Below are 24,493 nucleotides of genomic sequence, written 5' to 3'. Positions count from 1 at the left end.
CTTTCGTGCAATATCACGAACTGTTAATCTGGCATCTCCTTCAATGATTTCCTTTATTTTGGAAACGATTTCTTTACGAGAGGCAGATTTTGGCCTACCTGATTTTGGTGCACTTTTGATGAACTCTGCACCAGACTCAAATTTCTTTTTCCACCGCCGAACTGTGTCATAAGACACACAAGAAGGTCCATAAGCAGTAGAAAGTTCAGTCATCAGCTGCTTCAAAGAACAACCAAGTTTTGAGCGAGCTTTGATGTAAGCCCGTATTTCATCTTTCTTGTCGAAGCTTCTACCAACCATTTTTACTACAGTGGTCAATGATTGCGTCTATTCAAATGGCAAATTTTATGTCTTACACTTAGTCTAACATGTACATTTATACACCGTTGTGTAGGTATTGAATAACCCTATACAGGTAGGTATTGGTTTTTATCGTGCCCCACGTGGATATCAAGCTAGCGGACAATAAGCAATTCATATCGAACACTCCTCGTACATTGCGGTTTTTAGGAATATGGACCGCCGTGAGAAAAGTATTGAGAAATTTAGATACCTATACCACACTGTATACCCATGTTTCTCTTTCCGGGCACGCGACAGAAAAAAGTTATTACATCATAAATAAAGCGGCACCAAAGATGTTCTTGTCTTGGACAAGAAATATAATCTATATGAGTGTTTCCGCTAACATACGAGAAATATATATATTTATTCCGCTTAGTTTGACAGGACACTTTGTCTTTCTTTTTTTGTATTTTTAGCTCCACCATTCAGAGAATATGGGTGCTTTTCTACTCGCCCCGGCTTTGACGTTGGCTTTCTTGGTTCAAGTTTTTCGGCAACGTTTGTTTTGCTGTCACATCCTTTTTTTTACTGTTGCTTACAGAAAATAAGAAAGACAGAAAAGGCAGGACTGCTGAATAATTGCAGATGACAACGTCAAAAGCTTATAATTGTGTTATCGATATATTTATTGAATGTGATGTTGACTAGCAGATGAAAGCTTTGGTATGAAAAAAATATAACATGGTTAAATAAAGAAAACAACTCAAGTTTGCAACGCGTTTCGTATCAAAATACTTCGTCAGGCAAACATACAATGTATCAATGTATACAAACATATTATGACGTCATGACGTCAGTTAACATGACATCATAACGTCCAAGTATGACTTATGTTTGGCGCACAGAAAATGCATTACTACTGAATAACTGCAGATGACAATTTATTAACATATGCCTTTGATCAAGCAGACCATCGACTAGCGTCTACACTATATTTATGAAATTTATTATGCTTACAACGAAAACAATATCCACAATCGTCACATAGTAATGACTAAATAAAGATATTGATAGAATCTGTAAAAAGATCCTTTGGAAGCAAAGAATGCAACCAAGAAGAATAATAGCAGACTCGCTTTGAGTGAATCTGTTCATGAGAGGTAATGAAATGTGCAACACCTCCCACGCCCCTAGCACCGGTTTAAGCGGAATTCTGTTACACATATGTTGAATGGACTTCATGATCCCAAAGGACCAGAAAATATGACAACACTGAAGTCAAAAAGTATGTTTCATGGTGCAGCATGTTCGATTAAGAAGAGAAATAATTTGATAATCTATCACTTCTATCGTCAAATAACATATTCGTGTATATTTACATACCTTGTGTCAGTTCAGGCTATGTGACGAAACTGTTGTCAGAATGCGATATCCATCGAAATTAAAATTTAAAAAAAAACAGTTAAATATTGCAGTCTAGAGAATTCTGTTTCTTATGCATAAACAGCTTGAAAACGTAAAATGTACAGTCGAGTCCACTTAATACGAACTCGCTTGATACGAATTTTCGGCTATAGCAAACAAAATCCGGATTCCCCGGTTGAGTCCTTTTATTGCTTTGTAAAATTATTCCGGTAATAGCGAACTCGCTTCATATGAATTTTCGAGAGATACGAACACATTTTGGAAGTCCCAGAGAGCTGAAATGTTATAAGTTTCCATTTTTTGATACGAACTTATTTTAGAAGTCGGCGGCCATTTTTGATGTTTTGCTACGCTTGATCTTTTAACAGTTTAAATCTCTTCAGTGCTAATATTTAGTCGAAGTGATTATCACCTGTATTCGATAAGTACATAATAAAGCGATTAACACTATGTATGCAGTTTTTATTCATTACGATCGAGTCCAAGTAATTATGTCTTTAGCAATTCAGCGATAATCACTTTCATTTGTTATAAACACTTTATGATTCAATACACTTGTACATTAAAATTTATTTTTCATACATTTTTACGTGTTTCAGTATGAATTTTATTGAGTTATTTCATTGTAAACTGAACACACTCAATTAATTAGTTTAAACTACTAATGAGCATCTATTCACTACTGTTTTTGTTTATTTATCGGACGCTATTAACCGAAGATACCGGTGATACTGCCCAACTTGCTCGGGCAAATTACTCGGGAGTCATACATTCGTTGATACGAATTTCGTTTGATACGAGCACATTTTCCAGGTCCCGAGGTCCCGAAGAGTTCGTATAAAGCGAGTTTGACTGTGCTTACATATATAATGTTGTCTCTCTAATTAAAATGTGTTAAAAGCAATTACTTCAAAGAATAGATATTTCCCCCTAAACCTGAATATACTTTTAGAAACATCAAAAAGAAACCGCAGAAATTTTTTTCTACATATGCCTTTGTTCAAGCAGACTTCATGGTTATTAATGTCACCATCGACTGTGCCTATACTATATTTATTTTTTGTGTAAGTTTATAGTACTAAAACCTTCACCTTTAGTCCTTCAAATGGCCATGATTTTATCACTAATCAAATCACTGAAGTTTTTACTTTCAAAGTTCAATTTAATGTTCAGTAAGATTCGATTTTCCAATACGATTGTTAGTTTGTTTTTTTGTTTTTTTTTCCTGTTATATTTATGTCGAGGATAGGGGGTGTTAACGTCGCACTAACACTATAATAGGTCACATGGCGACTTCTATGCTTTGATGGTGGGGGAAGACATTTCTTAAATAATGCAATAAGGATGATATAACATGTGCATCAATAACTGTTACAATAACTGTCAATAACATACTTTCAGGGGTTGGTAAGTGAACAAAAATATTGTGTTAAAAGTAAAGACGACCTTTGTATCTTGACGTCTGCTTCAGTTTGACTACTGATTGATAGATTTCTCATGATCTGGCAGGGAAGCCATATACAACAGATTCAAAGCTATCTTGATGGTTAGTTTTTGCGCCAATATATAGTGACACACTATGATATGTAACTGATGTTGAAAGTGTCTTGCACAGAACTATTGCACATCTTGAGACTAAATTATTGAGTTTTCAAATTCAACTCCTGCAAGTGACCATTAATAACACAGTTCAGTTTGATTTCATTAGTCAGATAGCAGGAACATTGGAAAATTGTTCTTGGTTAGATTTTCTTATGTTTTTACACTTAAAATGTGCTAATATTACGGAATCATTGATGAAAAATTTAAAATTTGTTCTTTTGTAGGTTTGGACCTATGTTACATAGTTATTTAGTACAAAATGTGTTTTTCTAGCCAACACGGTTAGCAAATTCATGATGAAACACAAAATCTATTGTTGTATCTATCGACCTGGTTTGTTCAAACTGCCAATGATGACTGTAAATATCCGTTTCACAGGGTCATTTATACAGGAATCGTCTGACGACCTACTATTAAATATTATAAATACCTATATCAAATATTATTTTCTAAATGCTATATTCAAATGAACTTAATTTTAAGATTTAAATAAAATCTAAATAAAAAACTATAGAAGGGCAGACAGAACTCTATTAATTACTTTTAGATCTTACTTAATGTTATGACAATCAGTTAAGAGTACAGATGCAGCATATTAAGAAAACTGATATGGAGGGTTTTATATGAGCGAATTTCGTCATACTGAAAAAAATAAACGAGATAAAAAATAATTACCTCTGTGGAATGAATATTATTCAACGAGTTTGATAAATTCACTGTGGAAAAGACACAAACACGTAAGATTTTTCTTTTATCACACGTTACCTTTGTTCTGCCGAAATATCAAATAAGAAAAATCAACAACAACACGTGTAGCGTTTGTTCATAGATAATTATTAACTTCCAACGTTTCGGCGTTAAGCCTTCCTCAGGGAAGAATAACAATAAAAACAACGGACGTGACGTCGTTAAACAACGTCGCGTAAAAAGGCGGTAAAATATATACAAAGTTTAGATCTACATTATTTACAATGTTAAATAAATTAAAAAAAAAAATAACGTTCCTTCAAACGGATTTAAAAAACATACCGAGTAAATTGTCGGACAGTGTTTATACAAAATTTCCTATACTTATGTATATAAAAAACAGAAATAGGAAAAAACAACGATATACTCGGCATTACATATCTATATATGTAGATCACTACAATTAGTTAATTGGTCAATTAATGTCAAATAAAACTTTAGAATTTAAACCATCTGGATAGAGCGTTTTCAGTTTATGTATCCACACTGTTTCTTTGCAGAGACGATCAATGTCATTTCTTACAACATCAATAGGCATAAAAGAAAAGTCTTTTAAGCAATGATCTCGTAAATTGAAATGTGATGCAACCATTGAGGAAAAAGTAGGGTCAGTAAAACTATTAATATCAAATCGGTGACTGTTCATGCGTTTTGATACAGGTTGCTTAGTTTGTCCCACATACTGTTTGTCACATTTTTTGCAAGTAATCAAATAAATTACACAGTTACTTTTACAGTTTACGTTATGATGTAAACTGTATGCTTGACCAGTCATTTGACTGGTAAATTCTGAACCTGTTTCGATATTGGTACAATGCGAACATCGGCTACCATTACATCTCTGTGAGAGATAAAGTTTATCACTTTGCTTATTGAACTCTGAACTTATCAAATAGTCTTGTAAATTTTTCGCACGTCTATAGGCAACAACAGGTTTACAGTTCTCATAAACGGATTTAGTTGTAAAGCTTTTTGACAGGTTCAAAATACTCCAGTATTTATTAATAGTGTTACCAATACGTGGAAGCGCTGGATCATACACAATAGTAAAAGGAATTACACTATTTTTGTCCCCAACCTGAGTCTGTAAAGCTTCTTGCTGAGATATATTGACTACTTTTTGGAAGGCACGGTCTAACACATCATGTGGGTAACCTCTGTCAACGAAGAATTCACGAAGCTGTGATAATGAATGTTTGAACTTGTCATCATCTGATATTATACGTCTAAAGCGTTTTGCTTGACTATACGGAATACCGTTTTTACATTGTTTGGGATGACATGATGTATAGTCCAAGTATAGATGTATAGATGTAAATATATCCAAGGGAGATAATTTATGTGTCGAAACTTACATATATGTGAAAGAAACTAATAACCACCAGTACTTGATGTTGTAAGAAATGACATTGATCGTCTCTGCAAAGAAACAGTGTGGATACATAAAAACTGAAAACGCTCTATCCAGATGGTTTAAATTCTAAAGTTTTATTTGACATTAATTGACCAATTAACTAATTGTATTGATCTACATATATAGATATGTAATGCCGAGTATATCGTTGTTTTTTCCTATTTCTGTTTTTTTTTTCTGCCGAAATATCGAAATATTGAAATTTCTTATTTTCTTGCATATAAAAGATAATGTCAATTAGATCAACGTGCTCTGTACTTGAAACGACGGAAGCATCGAAATATTCGAATACAGTGCTTGACTGATTCAGATTATCCAAGTAATTCGTTTTCACAGTCATGGATTCGATCACAAGCCAGTCTTCTATGTTTAGAACGATTTGATCTAAAACAAGTCCTTAAAAATTCGTTTGTCTACCTCATTCGTCAGTTTCATTTTAAGAACAGCCACCAGTAAATGAGAAGAAACTAGGCTCCTATTTGAACTATTAGTATCAGTAAATTGAAATTTCTCATTTTACAGAGTAACATACATGTTTTATATCTTGTTCAATTTTCATGTAAAACAAAACTCTTTTCTTCTACGATTTTGGTGTTTTAGTGGTTTCAAAACAAAAGAAAATACATATAGTTTCTAAATGTCGAATGCAAAAGTCAGATACAGAAGTATTTATCATTGAAATATGTTTACATACACAACAGCAAATCTGTTTATATTTCTACCTTGTACTTCATATATGTTATGGCAAGATATGGTGCCTCATCATTTGCAGCTCATTAATAAGGTTTGTTTCAGTCAGTAAAACAGTAGAAGCATAGTATGCAACAAACAAAATATTATAAGACCCGGTTGAGTTGAGTTTGTTTATGAGATGTTATGTATTTTGCAACACCCTCTTGTCCCCTATCACCAGTTTGAAGGAAACTCGCCTACGAAGAAATACTGGCTGCAGGTATGCAGTTGCATCCATATTACGCGAGCTTAACGTAATAAAATGATCTTGCAGTTCTCTTTTACCATATGTTTTCTTCAACAAAATTCCACAAATGCGGCTATAGTGCAATTTGATTTTCAATAACAAACACATAACAAAGAAATAAAAAATGAAACACACAAACAAAAACAATTTTAATATCCATCTTTCCGTTTGGCTATAATATCTCGGTCTTTAGAATCTATATACTATAATGCCTATCTTTATACAATATCTTCGATTATCAATCAGAAAATTATCTCTTTAACTAGATCTATCAACAAACTAAATCATATAATTACTCGTATTATTGAAAGTTGTGCCTTTTTCAAACAGCTGAGTGTTTCTAATTTAGCGCTGATAATCGGTGTCACTTACTGCCAGTCATGCTCACTGTCTATGTCAGATTTATCTACCTGACGCCAGTCGAGGCAAATACTGATGCAAACCAAGCAGTACCTTAAACGAATGGAAAGTACAGGCAAGACTGGGAATCGAATCCGAGCCGCCAGCATTCTGCTTACCTTTGAAAGACATTGCAGCATACCGGTTAGATCCTGCGACATTTTATGAAATGTGTAAAAATTATTATACTTAGACAAAATAAGTTTGCAATTTCGAGCACAGCGTTTGAAAATTTAAAAACCTGTCAGAAAGAACACTGATGTACGTTTATTAAATTCCTCTCTTTCTCTTTTTCTTGTAATGTGTGCAACAAGGAAAAGGACTGCTGCAAACAAATTTGTCCCTGCTGATGTGTAGAATATTGCTGTATATGAGCCCGTTACGTCTCTAATGTATCCTGTAAGACATATAAAAAACAACTTAGACACACCCTCTGAAAAGTCTTGGACACGGCAGAATATTTGTCTCCATGCTCTTTTATATAGAAAAAAACTAAAGATAATAGGTAGTAATCGTTAAGTAAATGAAACATGGACGTCAAGTACTTCAGTGTGTATAGGGCTTTTTATCTTGACTATTTTAAAATGTTACCCCGTAACGTGATACGTCTCTTTAGCTTGTTTACTCATTGGAAAAAACCTGCATCGTTAATGTTGAAGATGTGCATATAAAAGATTTTTTTATAAAATATATTCCAATTGCACAAGTGTACGGAAGCATAACAGGACCACACTCTAAAGACAGGGTCTATTACTTCGACTTATATTTTGTCAACAAGGCATATTACTTTTATTTATATTTTGTAAGTTTGAAAATTAATATCGCCTTTATACAATGGTATTTGGTTTCGTTTGTTTCCAGACTGGTTTATAACTACGTAATAGTCTTCTGCATTATGGAATGACGTTAAATGACAGACCTTATGGCTTTATTATTGTCAAAATGTTGTGCTTTTATCAAAACAATTTCTATGACAACTGTTTTCCAAGCAAATTCTTAAATGTTTTCGAATTCAACAAATTCTTGAGGTAGAGTGGTTATATTTTGTCTTCTGGACAGAATATCTTTCAAATAATATCAAATACTCAGAATCAATACATTTTAACTATATTATGTCCATTTTGGGTACTTGCACTTTTTGTTAAAAGTTTACATGTAAACCAATACTTTGTGCAAGAATATGATGATGGGGTTTAATTTTCGCGATTTTTTAGATAACTCAAGTATATTTTTATTAAGATACACTCCTATAGAGTATTAAATGAACTCAATAGCCCTGTGTAGGTTTGCCATTCAGGGAGAATGCACTATAAAATATCATACTAATATAATACTGATACATGATTTTGTATATTTCATAGAGTTATATATCTGTTTGAAAAATTTAATATGAATTTTCCTCAAACGTCTTACCATAAATTGGTCCCGCAACAATTTCAATAGCAGTCGGTAGTGTTTTAGAGCCTACAAGTTTCAGAGTGATTACATTCAACAAAGATACACACATTCCTAAGGGTATGCCTACAACACCTGATAAAACGATTAGCAACCAGCGCGATTTGACAAAAGTTAAGGCAAATAATAGAACGGCAGACACAACGGCATTAAGTAATGGCAAAATTAATGGTGCAATACGTTTAGACTGCAGTGATATGCCCGGAAGCAAGCGTCCCAATGTACTCATCACACTGACACGTCTTCACTGGTCAGACCATTGTCTAAATATATATCAGCCACAAAAATATTGATTGAATTTAGAGCTGGGATAAAAATGATCATTCCGAATACAAAACACATTATACTTTTAGTCAGCAAGACTTGTCTGATAATTTTAAACCATGTTTGGTCTCCTTTACTGTTGTTAGAAACGGAATATTGGGTCAGACTATTTTCTACGGTAACAGTCTTGGTTTTCATTTCACCCGGTAGAACTGGATACTGGCTAATATACAAAGAATCTGAAACTTCTGCTGTCGATGTTTGTTTTGATTTTGTTATCGTAATGTTTTCACCATTGTCTTCTGTTTGCACTTGAAATCGTGTTTGAAATTCACCGATTTTATTTGAAAAAAACTACGTGTTCTTGACACTTGTTGGCGCTGCAGTGTTGTTTCCAAAGGATACATCCGGGAACTGTGTTCAGTATAAGTGCTCCAGTGATAAGCAGTGCACCTCTGAACCCATATAAATCACTGTAAAAGTATTACACCCATAAGGCATATGCCATATTGACGCTTAAAGAATAATCAGTTGTCTATGGTAGCAATTTTTTCTTCCTGTCAGATCAACAACTTTATTGAAACATGTAAAGTACAGAACTAACAAATTTATATTTCTTTTTGCAGCTCGTCAATTGGTCAGTTATATTTATATTATATTACAGATCAGCTCACGCGGAAAACCCATTCTACTCGATCCTCGGAGGATGGCCAAAACGAGTACCAAGGCTCCGACTCGAAGTTTCTTCGAGTCAACCATTTTCCGTCAAGGAATTTCGCTATCTGACTCCGAGGATTTATGCGAAGTGACTCGAAGGAAATCCTCGAAGTGACTCGAGATGAAATCTAATTAGCGGAATACACAGCTATATTGATTTCTTTTGTTTCCGAGTCACTTGGCGGAATTCCTTCAAGTGACTCCGAGACGAATAATTAATTACCTATACAAATTTAAATGGGCCTTCGAGTAACTTCGAGGACAGAATTTAGATTACTTGGAGCAGGGTGATTATATTTTACATAGTGATATGCGAAATAACACATAATTTGGAAATAAAACTAATACTGTAGCGTTTTTATCTTACTTTAAAATATTTTTTTTCTATCTTAACGTTTATCTAGTTTTATACAGTTTCTAATTTAATCCATTTTACACCAGTTAATTTCTAAATATAATTTGCACTGTCAGAAACTATTTCAATATAATATTTAAGAAATCACTATTTTTAACGGCAGTTATTTGAAATTTGTTTAGTTATATATGATTAATAATTTAGTCCGTTCTACATAAATTTACTTCTAAATCTAATTCGCATGTATTTTGAAAATCATACTAAACAATTTACTTTTAGCGGGTGTTATTTTAAAGTTTATCTATTTATAAATTATTCTTAATTTAGTGCATGAAATATACACGACCTTTTTCCTAAATTTAATTCGCAAAGTCAGAAAGTATTTGAATATCAAAATTTAACAAATCACTTGTCTTTAACGGCGGTGATTTGAAAGTTTGTTTAATTTCGTATGATTAATGATTTAGTTTATTATACATAAATATACTTCTTAATCTAATTCGCATGGTCAGAAACTATTTCAATATAAAAATTCACAACAGTTTCATATATTCAATTAAAAGAACAAGCTAATTATATAAAAACAATCCGTCCAAGTAAGAAAATACTGCCTCGAATTTTCGTCAAATCATCTCGCGGCACTCGAAATGACCAATTTATTGTTTATTACAGACCCGGAGTCACGCGGAGCGGCCATAAAATACCGGAAATCATTACAGTGTTACCTGTATAATTTCGACTCGGAGTTCCGTCAGGTAATTTCTCGAAGTGACTCGACGAAATTCCGCTAAAGTAATAAAACTATAACAGTCAGTACTCCGAGTCAAAATTTGGCAGTACTCGGAGGAATTCCTCGCTATGCAATATTTTTCCTTCGAGGAAAAACGGAATGTGGGTTTTCCGCGTGAGCTGATCTGTATATCAGAGTTATATAGCGCCTTTTTCATGATAAACAAATACACTTAACGTAAAACGGCAACCGCTCAAGGCGCAAAACTCATCCTCACAAAACGATCTGACCTCAGAGACAGCGAGAGAAATACCCGCTAACATGGTGTGTGTGTGCGTGCGACTGTATGCGTGTGTGCGTTGTGTGTATATGCGTGTGTTTGTGTGTGTGTGTATGTGTGTGTGTGTGTGTGTGTGTGTGTGTGAGAGAGAGAGAGAGAGAGAGATAGGCATGTCTGACTGACTTAGCTTAGCTTTTTGTAGATAGAATGTCTAACTCTTTCACTTGTCCAGTGCCTGTACCTGGTTTCGAACCCGGACCTCTGGATTGACTCTCTTGCGTGTTTACACTAGACCACCAAGCCGCCGTCGTATATATTATACTGACATGAACTTCCGAGCCTAAACTGTCTTAAAATCATAAGCACCAAAGAGCATGGTATTGCTATATATATTTTTTATTTGTTTGCATCTTAATTGGCAATGTCCTAGCAGAAATGGAAGAACTAAGGAGAAGATATATTGATCTGCGTAAGTATTATGATTAAATACAGCCATAGTACGTGTGTCGGTCATAGTAAATGGTAGAGTCTAATTCTTCGCTGTGCTAAAATCTTATTAACTCTTACCCTGCTATAACGAACTTCTTTATCTTTCAATTTGGACAGTACAATTACTGATAAAAGAGATGCTTACCAAAAAGATACTGACTGAATGGCGAACAGTGAAAAGCATGATCAAATTGCCGGGATGTGCATGCTGATCATGATCTACGCTGGTCGCAAAGGCAGAATTCATTATGTCCAGCGTGATAAGTGTTAAAATGATGGGATTGCATATTGTTTAATCACATTCTGTCATCAAGCACTTTTATTTCTTACTTTCTCTTTTTCGTCACTGTATTCTAATTGCTTCCTGCTTTTCCAAGTGTTCGTTGCTTTTCAGGCTTAAATGTGGTTAGCAACATTTTGTGACATTTCTCACTTTACGTATATTCTATTTAGAGAACCGTTTAACACATATGACATATCGTTAGTTTTCTATTAGAAATGTACCTGTTATCGTTTTCATAAAATTATGTAAGCATCACCTTTTCATATGGTACTTTAAAAAAAGCTGATTATTTCTATTCATTTCAAAATAATGTCTGACTTTACATTTCGATTCGATATCCATCTGGATATTTCAGCAATCTGATCCAAAATGCAAGTTTCAAAACCGTGTGTAAATTAATTTATTTTCAATCAATCTTGGTTGTGCAACAAAAGCGGTAAAGGGAGATAATTATAATTTTACGAACTTTTATTTCCAATGTTGGCTAAACATATAGTTATAAATGCAACTTTTAAAAATGCAACAGTTCTTATATTCATATCATTCACTAACATAAGTTTGTTGATAAAATGTATGCTAATGCCATAGGTGAAAACTCTTAAATGAATTAATTGCTCATGAATAAGTGTGAATGATCAGGTATTAAAGTTTTAAACAAATAAAATACTTGACCTTAATCTTAAACATTAAATTGTATACATGATTGGCTTGCTAATTTAGATTGAAACTGGATCTTATTGGTCATCGTAAGCAAAAAGTGCTAAAAGCCTGCTATGAAATAGTATGTTGCTGATGGTCAAGGTAAAACTCTTAATTTCGATACTTTTGTTTGAAAATTCTTCACCTTAGTTTGTCTATGTTTGTTTACATTATGTGAGCGCATCAAATCTAAAGAAATTGCCAATATAAATATAAAACAATATCACTAATTTTCTTTACCTTAGATATCTTATCATAAAGGGATAAATCATGCCCCCTATTCCAGCCCCTGACGTATGTACAGACAAATATAGTAACTGCTTCCTACCGGAGAAATGCAAAAGAGTATCCAAAACCTTCAACAAAATTGAAAACCGCATGATTAGGAACATACCTTTGGAACGCGTCGATTTACTGAAGCATTGTTCTTATATCATTCTGACTGTTTCATTAGACAAAATGTTTTTGCAAAATAAAGTTCCAGATAATACAGTTCTTAAAATGATTTGAAAACTCATGAAAATCTGTAAAGATCGTTTGGTATTGATTTCAGATAGTATTGTAGGACCATTTCATGGTTTTCTGTGTTTAAGGCTTATACAAATGTTTGATACATCACGTGCAATTTACAGATAGTGCGAATGGTCACATTCCAAGCACATTTTATATACACCATAAACAAGCGAACAATGAAATCAATCCAATGGTATAATTGCCTACCATGGTAACAAGAGCTGTCACAGGAGACAGCGCGCTCGACTATTTCGATGCCGGAAAGTGAAACTCGGCATATGTGAGGTAGCTGGAGCTGTCACTGAAGTGTTCATTTACTCCAATGTGGATGAAGATATTGGACAAAAGCTTACGTCTGTGTCAAATGTAACAGTCTGTGTTTAACAGGGATAGAGAAGTGTATCAAAACATTAAATAAGGATAAAAGGGACATAATTCATGGAAGTTTCTGCAAAAGTAATGCACCAGGACATTGTGTAATATTATATGGCTAATAATGTGGAGTAACTATTTTAAGTTTTAATCTAATAAGTGAGATAAAACAGAAATGCATCACAACTTGAACCTGAAATTCTAGTAAAAAGGGGATATAACTCATAGCATTTTGGTGCCAGCTTCTGAACATTGTGTCATATGATGTTGGTGACCATGTAGAACCACCTTTTTAGGTTTGAATAAAATCCAACAGAAATATTGTGAAAAAAGAATCAAAATTAAACTGAAATTCTAAGTAAAAAGGGACATATGTCACTACATATTTGTGCCAGAATTATGAACCTTGTGTCACATGATGAGGACGACAATGTGGAAGAACTATTTTAAGTTTGAATCATATCTATTAAGTAATAACACCAACGTGAAGGTGCACCAACGTAAACCTGAAATTCTAAGTAAAATGAAAGCATAATTCATGCAATATTGGTGCTAAAGTTATGACCCTTTTGTTATATGATGTGGGTGAAGATATGCTACAATTATTTTCAGTTTGAATCAAATCCGTTTGGTAATAACAGATAAAAGGTGAAAGTGCATCAAAACTTTAACCTGAAATTTTACGTAAAAAGGGGACATGATTCATGAAAATCTGATGCTAGAGTTATGACCCTTGTGTCATTATTATGATGTGAGTGATGATGTCAAACAATTGTTTTAAGTTTGAATCAAATTCATTTAGTTGTAACTGAAATAGAGTGAAAGTGCACCAATACTTTCACCTGAAATTTCAAGTAGAAAGGGAGCATTCATGAAAACCTGGTGCCAGAGATATAGACCTTGTGTCATATGATGTTGGTGATGCTGTGGAACAATTATTTGAAATTTGAATCAAATCCATATAGTTATAACTGAGATAGAGGGAAAGTGCACCAATACTTTAATATGAAATTCTAAGTAAAAAGGGGGATAATTCATGAAATGTTGGTGTGAGTGTTATGGCCCTTGTGTCAGATGATGTGGGTGATGAATTTTAAGTTGAAAGCAAATCCATCAAGTAATTACAGAGATAAGGAGAAAGAAGAGAAAGTGTATAAAAACTTATACCAAGGGAACGCGGAAAGACGTAGACACCGACGCCGAGGCCGCGTTGAGTAGGATAGCTCTCCATATACTTCGTATAGTCGAGCTAAACATGAAATACAATCATTACTCAAATAGGCGCATTAGTGTTTGTCTTTACCGACTTTCTGTAGTAATGAAGCTTTTGGACACTTTTTAAGAATACATTTATTGGATTTAAATATTCTTAGACATTCATGTTTGAAAGACTGACGACATATTTACATTGTAACAAATACACTCACCACTAAACACGCCAATGGGTATTATCAGATACGTCAAGGAAGAAGCGAAGAAGCACACCATCAAACTTAAACTAACCACAAGGGTACCAAGCACTCCTGTCACCATCAAGCCTATTCTGTTGACTAAAACTCCAGTAAATGTACCTATAATGTTAATTATTTAGCTACAAATACTAGACAATATACATCTGAATTCTTTTTATAACACTTCTAAAGTTTCACAATTGATTGCACACGAGTTTGATTGTATAATTAAGAATAGTAAAAACTAGTAAAGAGTAATATAGTACCAATAAGAGAATTTGTCCTCTGATATATGATTTTATATGATACTGTCATTGCTCTTAAAACTTGTTTTCAAATGTTAGGTAGTACTTTTATGACGTAACATAGCTGAAATTGTACAAAGCGACTAAACCACGACAAAGAACAAGAACCTTTTGAAAGTATGTGCTAGTTGATAAGTAAGAATTGATGAAATAAGTGCATGCAATTGAAAAATAATAGACATATTCTACACCTGTGCGGTAGGGAGGTTGTGAAGTGTGATGCATGAGTGTGGATTATTGGATAAGGCAAGAACATTGAATGGGTAAGATAACAGACAGGGTAACAGAAAAGATTGCTGAAGAACTGTAGAAACTAACATTTTACATTCTGAGGTACAATGAGGACCGTTGAAAAAATGAACATGTATGAAAGATACGGAAAACCTGTCCAGGGTAGCGCAAAAATACATTACAGTGAAAATGTATTTATGATGGATGAGAGCTTATCGCGGGCTTAGTGTAAAACGGTTATAACTGACATATTTTTACAAAAAAACAACAACAACTTTTTTTACACTTTTCAACCTATTTTGCATGTCTACATAATTCTGTAAAATATCAGGTTTGAACTCTAAAGATTTATGTGTTAATTATTTTTTTTTTTTGCCAAAAGGTTGTATGGGCAAGTGCTGTTTTGTTTTTGTGCAGAACGGTTGTAACTGCCAGTTACAACCGTTTTGCACAAAAATGTATTATAAATAAAGAAGTAAAAAGGAAAGTAACAGCTTTATATTGACGCCATCATCAGTGACAGCATTTGTTTTGTGTGGTGGGTGTTTGTGCTGGGAGTGTAGGGGATGACCAATTAATGCAATATGTGATATATTACAATGAATTCTAGCTGGGTTCATTTCACCTTGATTGTTGTGTTCCTATTCAGTTGTTAACATTTTAGCGAAATATTGATGCAGAATGAAAGTAAACATTATATGATATTGGAAACACAATTGCACATGGATTTCTACTGTATACTGTAAAGATATCTCCTACTCCATGTTTATATTCATAAGGTGTGCTAGCATCACAGTAAATACAATGGTGTATCAAGGCCTAGGGGTATGCGATCGCACTACCCTTTTTTCGACAAAGTTTGCATTTTTCATTCTGAATGTCCATTCTTTGATTTTTTCGGCACGCTACGCTCGCCAATTTGCAATCATTTACAATAAAACAGTTCTGTCTGAAGCAATCACAATTTAAGTTCAACCACGAAATGAAATTTTTACAAACATTTCAAACTGTACCAAATGGTTATTCGATTTAAAATGTTGTACGGTGCAGCGGCAGCCATGGAGGAGCTATGGCTCTCATATACATAAATCTGCATTTACTCTTCCTGTTAAATTATTGCATCTAGTTGTGACAAAGATTTTAAGCAATTTGAAGACATTGATTAGAATTTGAGTATCAATGTATTTTCTGCACAAGTGACAGTGATATATAGACCCACACCAACAAAACAAAATGGTTTACAAACTAGTATGTTTCTATTGGAAAAATGGCCTGCTTTCCTAGGCAGATATGCTACAGTTGACAAAGAAGTCATCAATGTGGGACACATGAATTTCACTCTTGGTATTCCTTCAGATGAAGAATTATGCAATCAGTTATACCAGTATACTTCAGTCATATTGTATGCATCAACATGTGAATGGACCTACCCATGTCCGTGGCCATAGATAAGATGTTGTTATAACCAGGGACAGCAGCAGAATAATAGCAGGTGTCGAGGTCATTGATCCAGGTCTTTGTGACAATACTGTTAATATGTCACAAGACCATTATGCAATTCATTTCAATGCCTGTGCCACAAAGTCAGCACCGGCCGGAAGACGGTTTCTTTTTATGAAGTTATGCTCTATTGAAGTATGTTCTTTCAGACAAGGCGTCCCTTGTACCAAATAAATTTCCAGAAGGCACAGACCTACCTAGGCACAGACCCAGCTGTCTTTTGTTTACAGACAAACTTCATGGGGCTAAGCGCTTAAAACGCAAGCTTGAACGGAAATGGAATAAATGTAACGTAACAACTTTATAGGTACCAATCTGCTACCGTAAACATTCCTAATTCAGGCTCGAACTTCTCTAATAAGGTAAAGTCATTTGGCATTGACCAGCTAGGAGATAGTCAAAATACTGCCTGTGCTTCCAACACATCCTCAAAGGAACATGCGCAGAAGTTTAGTGACTTTTTCATCGAAAAAATTGAAAACATTAGGAATGACATTATTTCGCATAGCCAGACTGATTGTAATTTAGCAAACTTTACTTGTTCAGAGCATCAGGAAGTAGCAAAATGTCTAGTTGATTCAATTTGGCTCCTGCAATAACAAAAGATGTAAAACAAATCATACAAAAATCTCCAAACAAATCCTGTGAACTCGACCCTTTACCATCATGGCTTTAAAAAAAATGTCTTGATGAGGTCTTGCCGTTGATAAGAAACAGCGTAAATACATCAATGGAATTAGATATTATACCAAAGAATTTAAGAGTGCGAAGATAAGACCTCTGCTTAAGAAACCAGGTCTTGAACCAAATATTCTCAGAAACTAAAGCTTGTGTCTAAGCTCCCTTTCATTTAAAAATAAATCATAGAATTTTGAGGAAGTAGATGCGCATTGTCCACGAGCAAATTTTACGAAAATAAACTGTACCAAGAGCTATTCAACATGTGAGCGTTGATTGGTAGTTGTTGAGCCTTTGATGATAAAGAAAGTTACCCCAGGATCAGTATCTTATTGGAAAACGCAAATCAAACAAATGAGCATTATTGATTTAACAATTTTTGGGGAGGGCCCCATACACATAATAACCCATCAAACAAAATGTTTTCACAACCTCATACTCTACCCACTTCCGGAAATCTGTTTGGTTTGCTCAGATGAAAAACAGTCAGCTGGCCGACTATCGATTTTGAAATGTTATTTTGCAGATGAAGCTTTTAAAAATATCCCTGTAGTGTTAAAGATGATCTACTTGCATGTCTTCAAATATTGTATAATAACATAACCATTTCGTTCATACGTTCGTAACATTTAATTTAACACAATTTTGATTAAATATCAAAGTGCATTAACATATTAATATCAAGTGGACCCTTCATTCCTTATATATTTGATAAGTCCATTTAACATCTAAATTATTTTTATTTATGTCAAATACAGTTTTTTTTTCTATACAAACATGGTAAACCGATTAAAACGCATATTGATCTGATCAGGTTGTACACTGTTGCAGATGCACTTTTTGATAGATGCTAGGCAAAAACGGGTTCTGGATAAATATACGTTTAATCAGCTGTATTAACCACAATTATGTTAATATAACCTAAATACATCATAGTTTTACATATTTTTTATGTTGCAAAGGTAATTTTTTACCGCATTACAGACTTAATTAAATTTGCAAATTTATGATCATGAGTGTGATTTCAAATTCATAGATTAATTTCCGTAAAAAAAAAAAAAAAAAGCAAAACCAGTAATTTTGAAGTACCTGAAGGTAATAAAATTTGAAATAAAAGACATTGATTTAAGCAAAATAAAAATTCACATGAATTAATATTATCATTGTTTAGTTAGCTTTGGGTTTAACGACCGTTTTAACAAATATTTCAGTTATATAACGGCGCATTTAAACCTAACCAGTGTTCCTGGATTCATGTACCAGTACAAACTAGTCTCCTGCAAGTACTGCCAACTTCCACATGAATCGAGTGGATGGACTAATGATTTCGACAAAGTCTAGTTACCCAGATAGTCACGTAGAACATACCCCCACCCCGAGGATCGAAACGCAACGGCCGCGATCCGTAGACCAACCTCCTTACCTATGACTAAGCGGGCGCCATGAATTATTCGAAAAAATCTTAATTTTCAGATAACAACCGTTTTGCAATATACATTTGCACCAAATTTTTGCATATTAAGGGCAAAACGGTTGTAACTGACAGTTTAAACAAATATCTCTTTTTTTAAATGTCAAGAACAAGCCTAGTTGCTGTAACGTTTAAAATAAAATCAAAAATATTTTCGCATCAATAAACTTGGTTTAGAATAATGAACTTCCAGAAATTTATAATTTATAATTGTCTTCCTGTAAAATTTTCAAAATTGCAGTTACAACCATTTTGCTCTAAGCCCGCGTTATGTTAAAGTTGGGGACAAAATTCTATTTTTTTCACTTTCATGTTTGTGGATGTTAAGTAACGACGTGAAGTAGGCACCTAAAACGTTATTTAGAAACAAGTGTATGAAAGGGAAAGAAAATAAATGGTATATATGTATCTATTGTTTCTTTTGAGCCATATGAAAAAGGGAAAGAAATGGAAAAGGTTACAAGTGTGTTTGTTTTTTTTTATTTATTTTTATTGGGTTTAACGACACACCGAAACAATAATACGCCATACGGAGCCTTTGCAGCTTTTTATGTTGGGAAAGGCCTCAAGTAACTTGGACAGAACCATCGGCCTTCCGTAAGCTAGCTGCAGGGTGAGGTTCCAACCCACATCGGTAAGATTTAAGTGATTGAAGTCAGCGATCTTTACTTCTCTGCCACGAAGGCCTCGAGGGATATTTAGAAACACTATGTAGCAATACTTATTGTGAGTGGTTTAAATATCAGGGGCTGAAATAGGAAAGCTCTTGAAACTGTATGTGTGTGAGATAGCTTTTATATACATTTTTTATAACACAATAAAACGGTTCCGGAGGAATACAAGTGTGAGGAATCGAGGTGTAATCGGAACAGGATGAGGTGTTGATTGAATTGGTCTATGTGACAGGATACTATGAAACAATTAGCAGTTACATAAGAAACTAAAAGAGAAAAGAATTACAACAAAATTATTTTAGGGGTTTGGTTTAGAGAGTTATTTCAAGTGACCTCGATCCTCAGAATTCCTAAACCAGACGTTTCTCCCATCTCAGTAACTGAAAACTGAAACTGTTTTATTTGATTAAACGCCTATTTTTACGTAAAACATATTCAATGGCGTTTTACAAATACATAAAAATTACGACAAAAACTAAAACATTTTAAATGACATATGACATAAATGTGCATAAAAATCATTGTGAATAAACTACTTAGTAAGCATTAAACAAAAGATCAGGCATCAGATAAGATAAGATAAGATTAATAAAATATTAGAATATTAAGATACAGTAAGATAACTGTTTGTTATTAAGTAAGAATAAGTGGGTTATTGCGCAATGTCCAGAAGTTATTACAAACAACTGTATTTTTTTGTATTTGTTATAAAATAGTTCATATTCGAATGTATTTACACAATAAAATCATCCAGTTCACGTTACTTCAATCTCTTAAAAATCACAGTCACAGTCTCTAAAAGAGTGCAAAGTAATTTCCAAAATAATGAGTTTTCAACTTCTTTTTGAAAACATCTATTGTGTCTGAGTTCCATATTTCGAGAGGCAATTCATTCCAGAGTTTAGGTCCAACAGTACCAAAACTTCTGTCGCTGAACGTTTTGCGCTTGTTGAAAGGAACAACGAAACAACAAGTAACGGAATTCGAAGAGCGCATGTGCCTTGTCTGTGTTTGTTTTATGAGAAGTTCAGAAAGATATTCTGGAGAGTTTCCAACTGAACAATTATGCATGTAGGTGAGCATTTTGAATGAGATTCTGGCTTTGATTGATAGCCAGTGAAGATCATACAGCGCTTGCTCGGAACTGTCATATTTTCTTCAATCTAGGACAAGTTTTGCACACATGTTCTGAATTTGTTGCATTTTTTTACTTCGCTTTGAGCAGTACCATACAGAATGACATTACAATAATCTAAATGGGATATCATCAATGACAGCATAAGGGTTTCGGTAGCCTCTTTGGTAAGATATTTCCGGATACATTTTATTCTGAAGTAGTTGAGCATTGCTGTTCTACACTTTCATTTTACATGCTCTTTTAGATTCAAGTTTTCATCCAGGTATGCACCTAGATATCGAATAAAGCTCACTGATTTCACTTCATCACCTACAATGCATATTTTGTCAGTTGAACACTTAGAGAGATGTTGCCTACTACCAAACATGATGAACTCGGTTTTGGAAGTGTTCATTTTGAGTTTATTTTCATTCATCCAGTTGTTGATTGTTTTAGCACATTGTTGAAGTTCTTGTATTGCCTGGGATTCTACTGTTGGAGATGATGGTTTAAAGCGTTTATTAGCAGTGTGGTCATCCACAAAGCCGTAAACTGAAATCGACGGCGGAATAACATCAAACAGTGTCCCCGCATATGTCAAATATAGCCACGGTCCTAAGCAGCTCCCTTGTGGAACGCTACAATTTAATTGGAAATGACATAGCTGAATTGACACTTACACGGCAACTTCTGGGGCGCAGATAGGAATCAACCCAGCTCAGTGCTGTTCCACGAACGCCATACTGCTTGTTTAACACATCAACAAAAATGTCATGATCTACGGTATCAAAGGCGGCACTGAGATCGATGGCAATTAGCGCCGTAACTGCTTTCTACTCCATAGCATCCAGTAAATCATTTACTAGACGTAACAATGCTGATTCGCAAGAATGGTTTTTCCTGTAAGCAGATTGGTTTTTTGGTAGAAGATTGTGTTTGTTTACATGATCATTGAGCCTGAACAGAGCTGCTTTTTTAATTAATTTTGACAGAAACGATATGTTACTTACAATTGCCTGTTTCCATTTTGTTGGAATGATGCCGTCGCTCAACGACAAATTAACCAATTCGGTAATAACAGGCAACAGCTCATCTAAGTACGATTTTAGCACTTTTGTTGGTAGAATATCAAGTTCACATGATTTCGTCTGTAGTTGGTTTTCTAACTTCTTCCTCGCTCAGATCTTTAAAACTGTCAAAACAAAGAATATCTTTTTCGCATGGTTGAAAATTATCGAAATGTTTCAACGATTCTCGAATTTTTTCGATTTTATTCATGAAATGATCTGCAAATTTCTCAGCCAGTGTGCTGTTATGTCCAGTTGGCATAGGGTTCTCAGACATAGTGCCTGTTGTCTCAGATACAAATCTATAAAGCTTTTTTGAGCTACCTTTTGCATTTAAAACTTTTTCGCTAAGAGATGATTTTTTCTCATGTTTGAGTTCTTTTTCGTAGTTTTTACGTGCTGTTTTGAAGGGTTCATGCAGATGTGATTGTCTATGTTTCTTCCACAAACGTTCAGATTTGCGAGCCACTCTTTTAAGGAGAAGGAGTGTTTCTGTGAACCAGGGTTTTGGAGCGCGACGGATGATTGTTTTTTCTTTAAATGGTGCGTGTGAGTTCATAATCTTTTCTACTGCTGTCTGAAATTCTTCAACAAAAAAGTCGACATTATCACTTTCGATGGTCATTTTTCTCAGATCACTTGAAAATGTGTTCGTATCCATGTCTTTGAAATTTCTAAAAAGCACCACCTCACTGGCTATAGTTTCCTTTCTAACATTTGCCACAATTTTAACTGCACAGTGATCAGAAATATATGGACCCTGTTCACAAGAAACTACTTCACTACTACACAAGAAACAACACCATTCACGACTTCCGTAAGGACCAAATCAAGAATGTTACCACCTGTGTGTGTACTAAATTGTACATGCTGTTGCAAACCCATGGCGTACAAAGAATTATTGAATTCTGTTACTGCATTTGTGTCATCGTGGATGTGAAGATTAAAGTCACCCATGACCATTACATTTGAGTACTGTGATAGTACCCCCTCTATATATTGAAAGAAGTCTGTTTTTTTTAGTGAATTTTGGAAAAATTGCAGTATGTCATCGGGTGCAATTAGAATCGTGAACGGACATTCTAAACTTATTTTTGCTTTCTAACTTCATTAAAATTTGTGGATTTTCTTGTTGAAATTAAGGTACGATCACTAAAAGTCGAATTTAAAGTTTGCATGAAGAAATCTTGCAGGGCACTTTTCACATGCTCGGTAATCAGCTGGTCGCTTTAATACAGATAATTTAATAATTGGCGCCTTTTTGACAGTACACAATCAATACGCTTTATCAATTAATCTTAACACTTCATTGATTCTCATTACCTATGTGCACTCGCCGTGACGTAACTTGCTGATAAAGAAATATCAGCAAGGCATGTCCACAGGATAAAGGTCGGGAATCAGCAGAAGATCAAAGGCTGGAGGGCATGACGGCGAGTGTTTATTTTGAATACACGTGTTTATCGTGGACATAGCTTTACTGTAAGAAATGAATGATAAGAGGAAGGATTATCAAAGGAAAATGCCTCCGGGTCCCGAGTGACGCACAGGCAATTAACATGCCGGGTCCTTTGAGCGTCTTTTGAAAATCTCCCGGGTCCGGACCCGGGGTCCCGGGTCAAATGGAACCCCTGATGAAGTAAGGTAATTATCAAACTTTCGATCCAACATATATCTTATATCATAGATTTTTCTAACAGTTTATGTTGTAAATGTTACTGCAGCTTAGAAAAACGACAACTTGAATTTTTCTCATACACAAAACCGTTTTTATGACGGCTTTAAAACGTTTTTAAAATACGTCTTTTTTAGGTAAAACGACGTAAAATGGCGTCATTGTTTCTTGTCTCAGACGCAGTGACCATAAAACAACAAATAAAGACATCTGCTTGACGCCTTCTTTTTGCTGGGTTAGACTTTATTGAAAAACACGCTCGTCAAATCTATTTCTTTGTGGCGCATTCTTCAAACTAAAAGCAAAAGGAACTTTCCACCTGATGTCGGACAAAAATTGCTTTCTTTTCTGCTCTTTGGTTTATTTCCTGCTTTTTTTCTTCTTGTGAAACTTATTTTTCTCGTTTGTGTTGTAAAACTGATTCCATTATAATTATTGGTTAGGTCAGGTATTAAAACTGAAAATCTGAAATTTTGCGAATCGAAAGGACAAAATCGTCATTAACGACATACATTGCATTCAAAAAAGCCATCACAAATTGCTCGCCATATTATGAAATTTATCCATACGTTATATTTAGAATTAGAAGTATAATAACATACATGTATACGAAAGTAATCAGATAAATACGCTGTTATTAGAAGTCGCAAATTACCTCATTCCTATCCTTTTTTAGCAGCTTCTGTTTCCATCCTGAGTTTAAACGTACAACCAAAAATGAAATGTTTGACAACTTTGAAACAAAACAAATGCGTAATATCATTTTTTTTTTTGAATTTCAGTTATACAATTTGTGAGTATGAATACATTTTATCGCATCCCTCCACTCTATGCACGTTACTGTGAATCTATTAATTATATATGTCATTGAATGCGTATATTACGGAACGAAGATTAAACTGTCGTTACTAGTATGTATGAACATAGATTTATTGTGTAGCTCATATATCTATGGCAGTATCCCCTTTTTCAAATTGAATATAAATCATACGTTTGTAATGTACAATAAGCATTCTAATGGCTTAAAGACCATTTTAAGATGAATACGAGAATTGTAATTAATATAAATATGTCTAGATTACCAAATTGAATCTTTTCCACACACAACGAATAAGCAGGTTATGCTGAATTCTTCTAAGGGTTTGCTTGCTTTTAGTTTTGTTATGTTTTAAGTATCATTGACAAGTTTTATTCATATATACGTATTAGTACATTGCGGTTCGTGGGGAAAAGGACCGCCATGAGAAAAAAATATTGATAAATATAAAGACCTATACCACACTGTAGATTGAATTGAGTTGTCAGAATGTCCCGGG

At 34.2% G+C, this 24,493-nt stretch overlaps 1 protein-coding gene across 4 annotated transcripts; it reads right to left on the bottom strand.

The window, feature by feature from the left end:
- Positions 1-5,650: 5,650 nt before the first annotated feature.
- Positions 5,651-23,968, bottom strand: LOC123542459 (uncharacterized). 4 transcript variants are annotated; one of them, XR_008368759.1, is made up of 5 exons: positions 23,833-23,962; positions 21,446-21,627; positions 14,436-14,579; positions 12,364-12,479; positions 5,651-7,248 (listed from the first exon to the last, which is right to left on the bottom strand). XR_008368759.1 is itself a non-coding variant. In XM_053532159.1 (4 exons), exons 2-4 carry the CDS (start codon positions 21,459-21,461, stop codon positions 7,085-7,087), a joined length of 324 nt encoding a protein of 107 aa, XP_053388134.1. In that variant the 5' UTR covers positions 21,462-21,627; positions 23,833-23,953; the 3' UTR covers positions 5,651-7,084. The 4 variants fall into 4 exon arrangements, 1 of the variants encoding a protein (XP_053388134.1); XR_008368760.1 differs by lacking the exons at positions 12,364-12,479; positions 21,446-21,627 and adding an exon at positions 17,034-17,085 and having other exon boundaries at positions 23,833-23,905; XM_053532159.1 differs by lacking the exon at positions 12,364-12,479 and having other exon boundaries at positions 23,833-23,953.
- Positions 23,969-24,493: the final 525 nt, after the last annotated feature.

The sequence above is a fragment of the Mercenaria mercenaria genome, chromosome 19, assembly GCF_021730395.1.
Source record: "Mercenaria mercenaria strain notata chromosome 19, MADL_Memer_1, whole genome shotgun sequence".
Classification (NCBI taxonomy): domain Eukaryota; kingdom Metazoa; phylum Mollusca; class Bivalvia; order Venerida; family Veneridae; genus Mercenaria; species Mercenaria mercenaria.
Note: the sequence above shows the minus strand (reverse complement) of the source record. Positions and strands in the feature narration are given on the sequence as shown.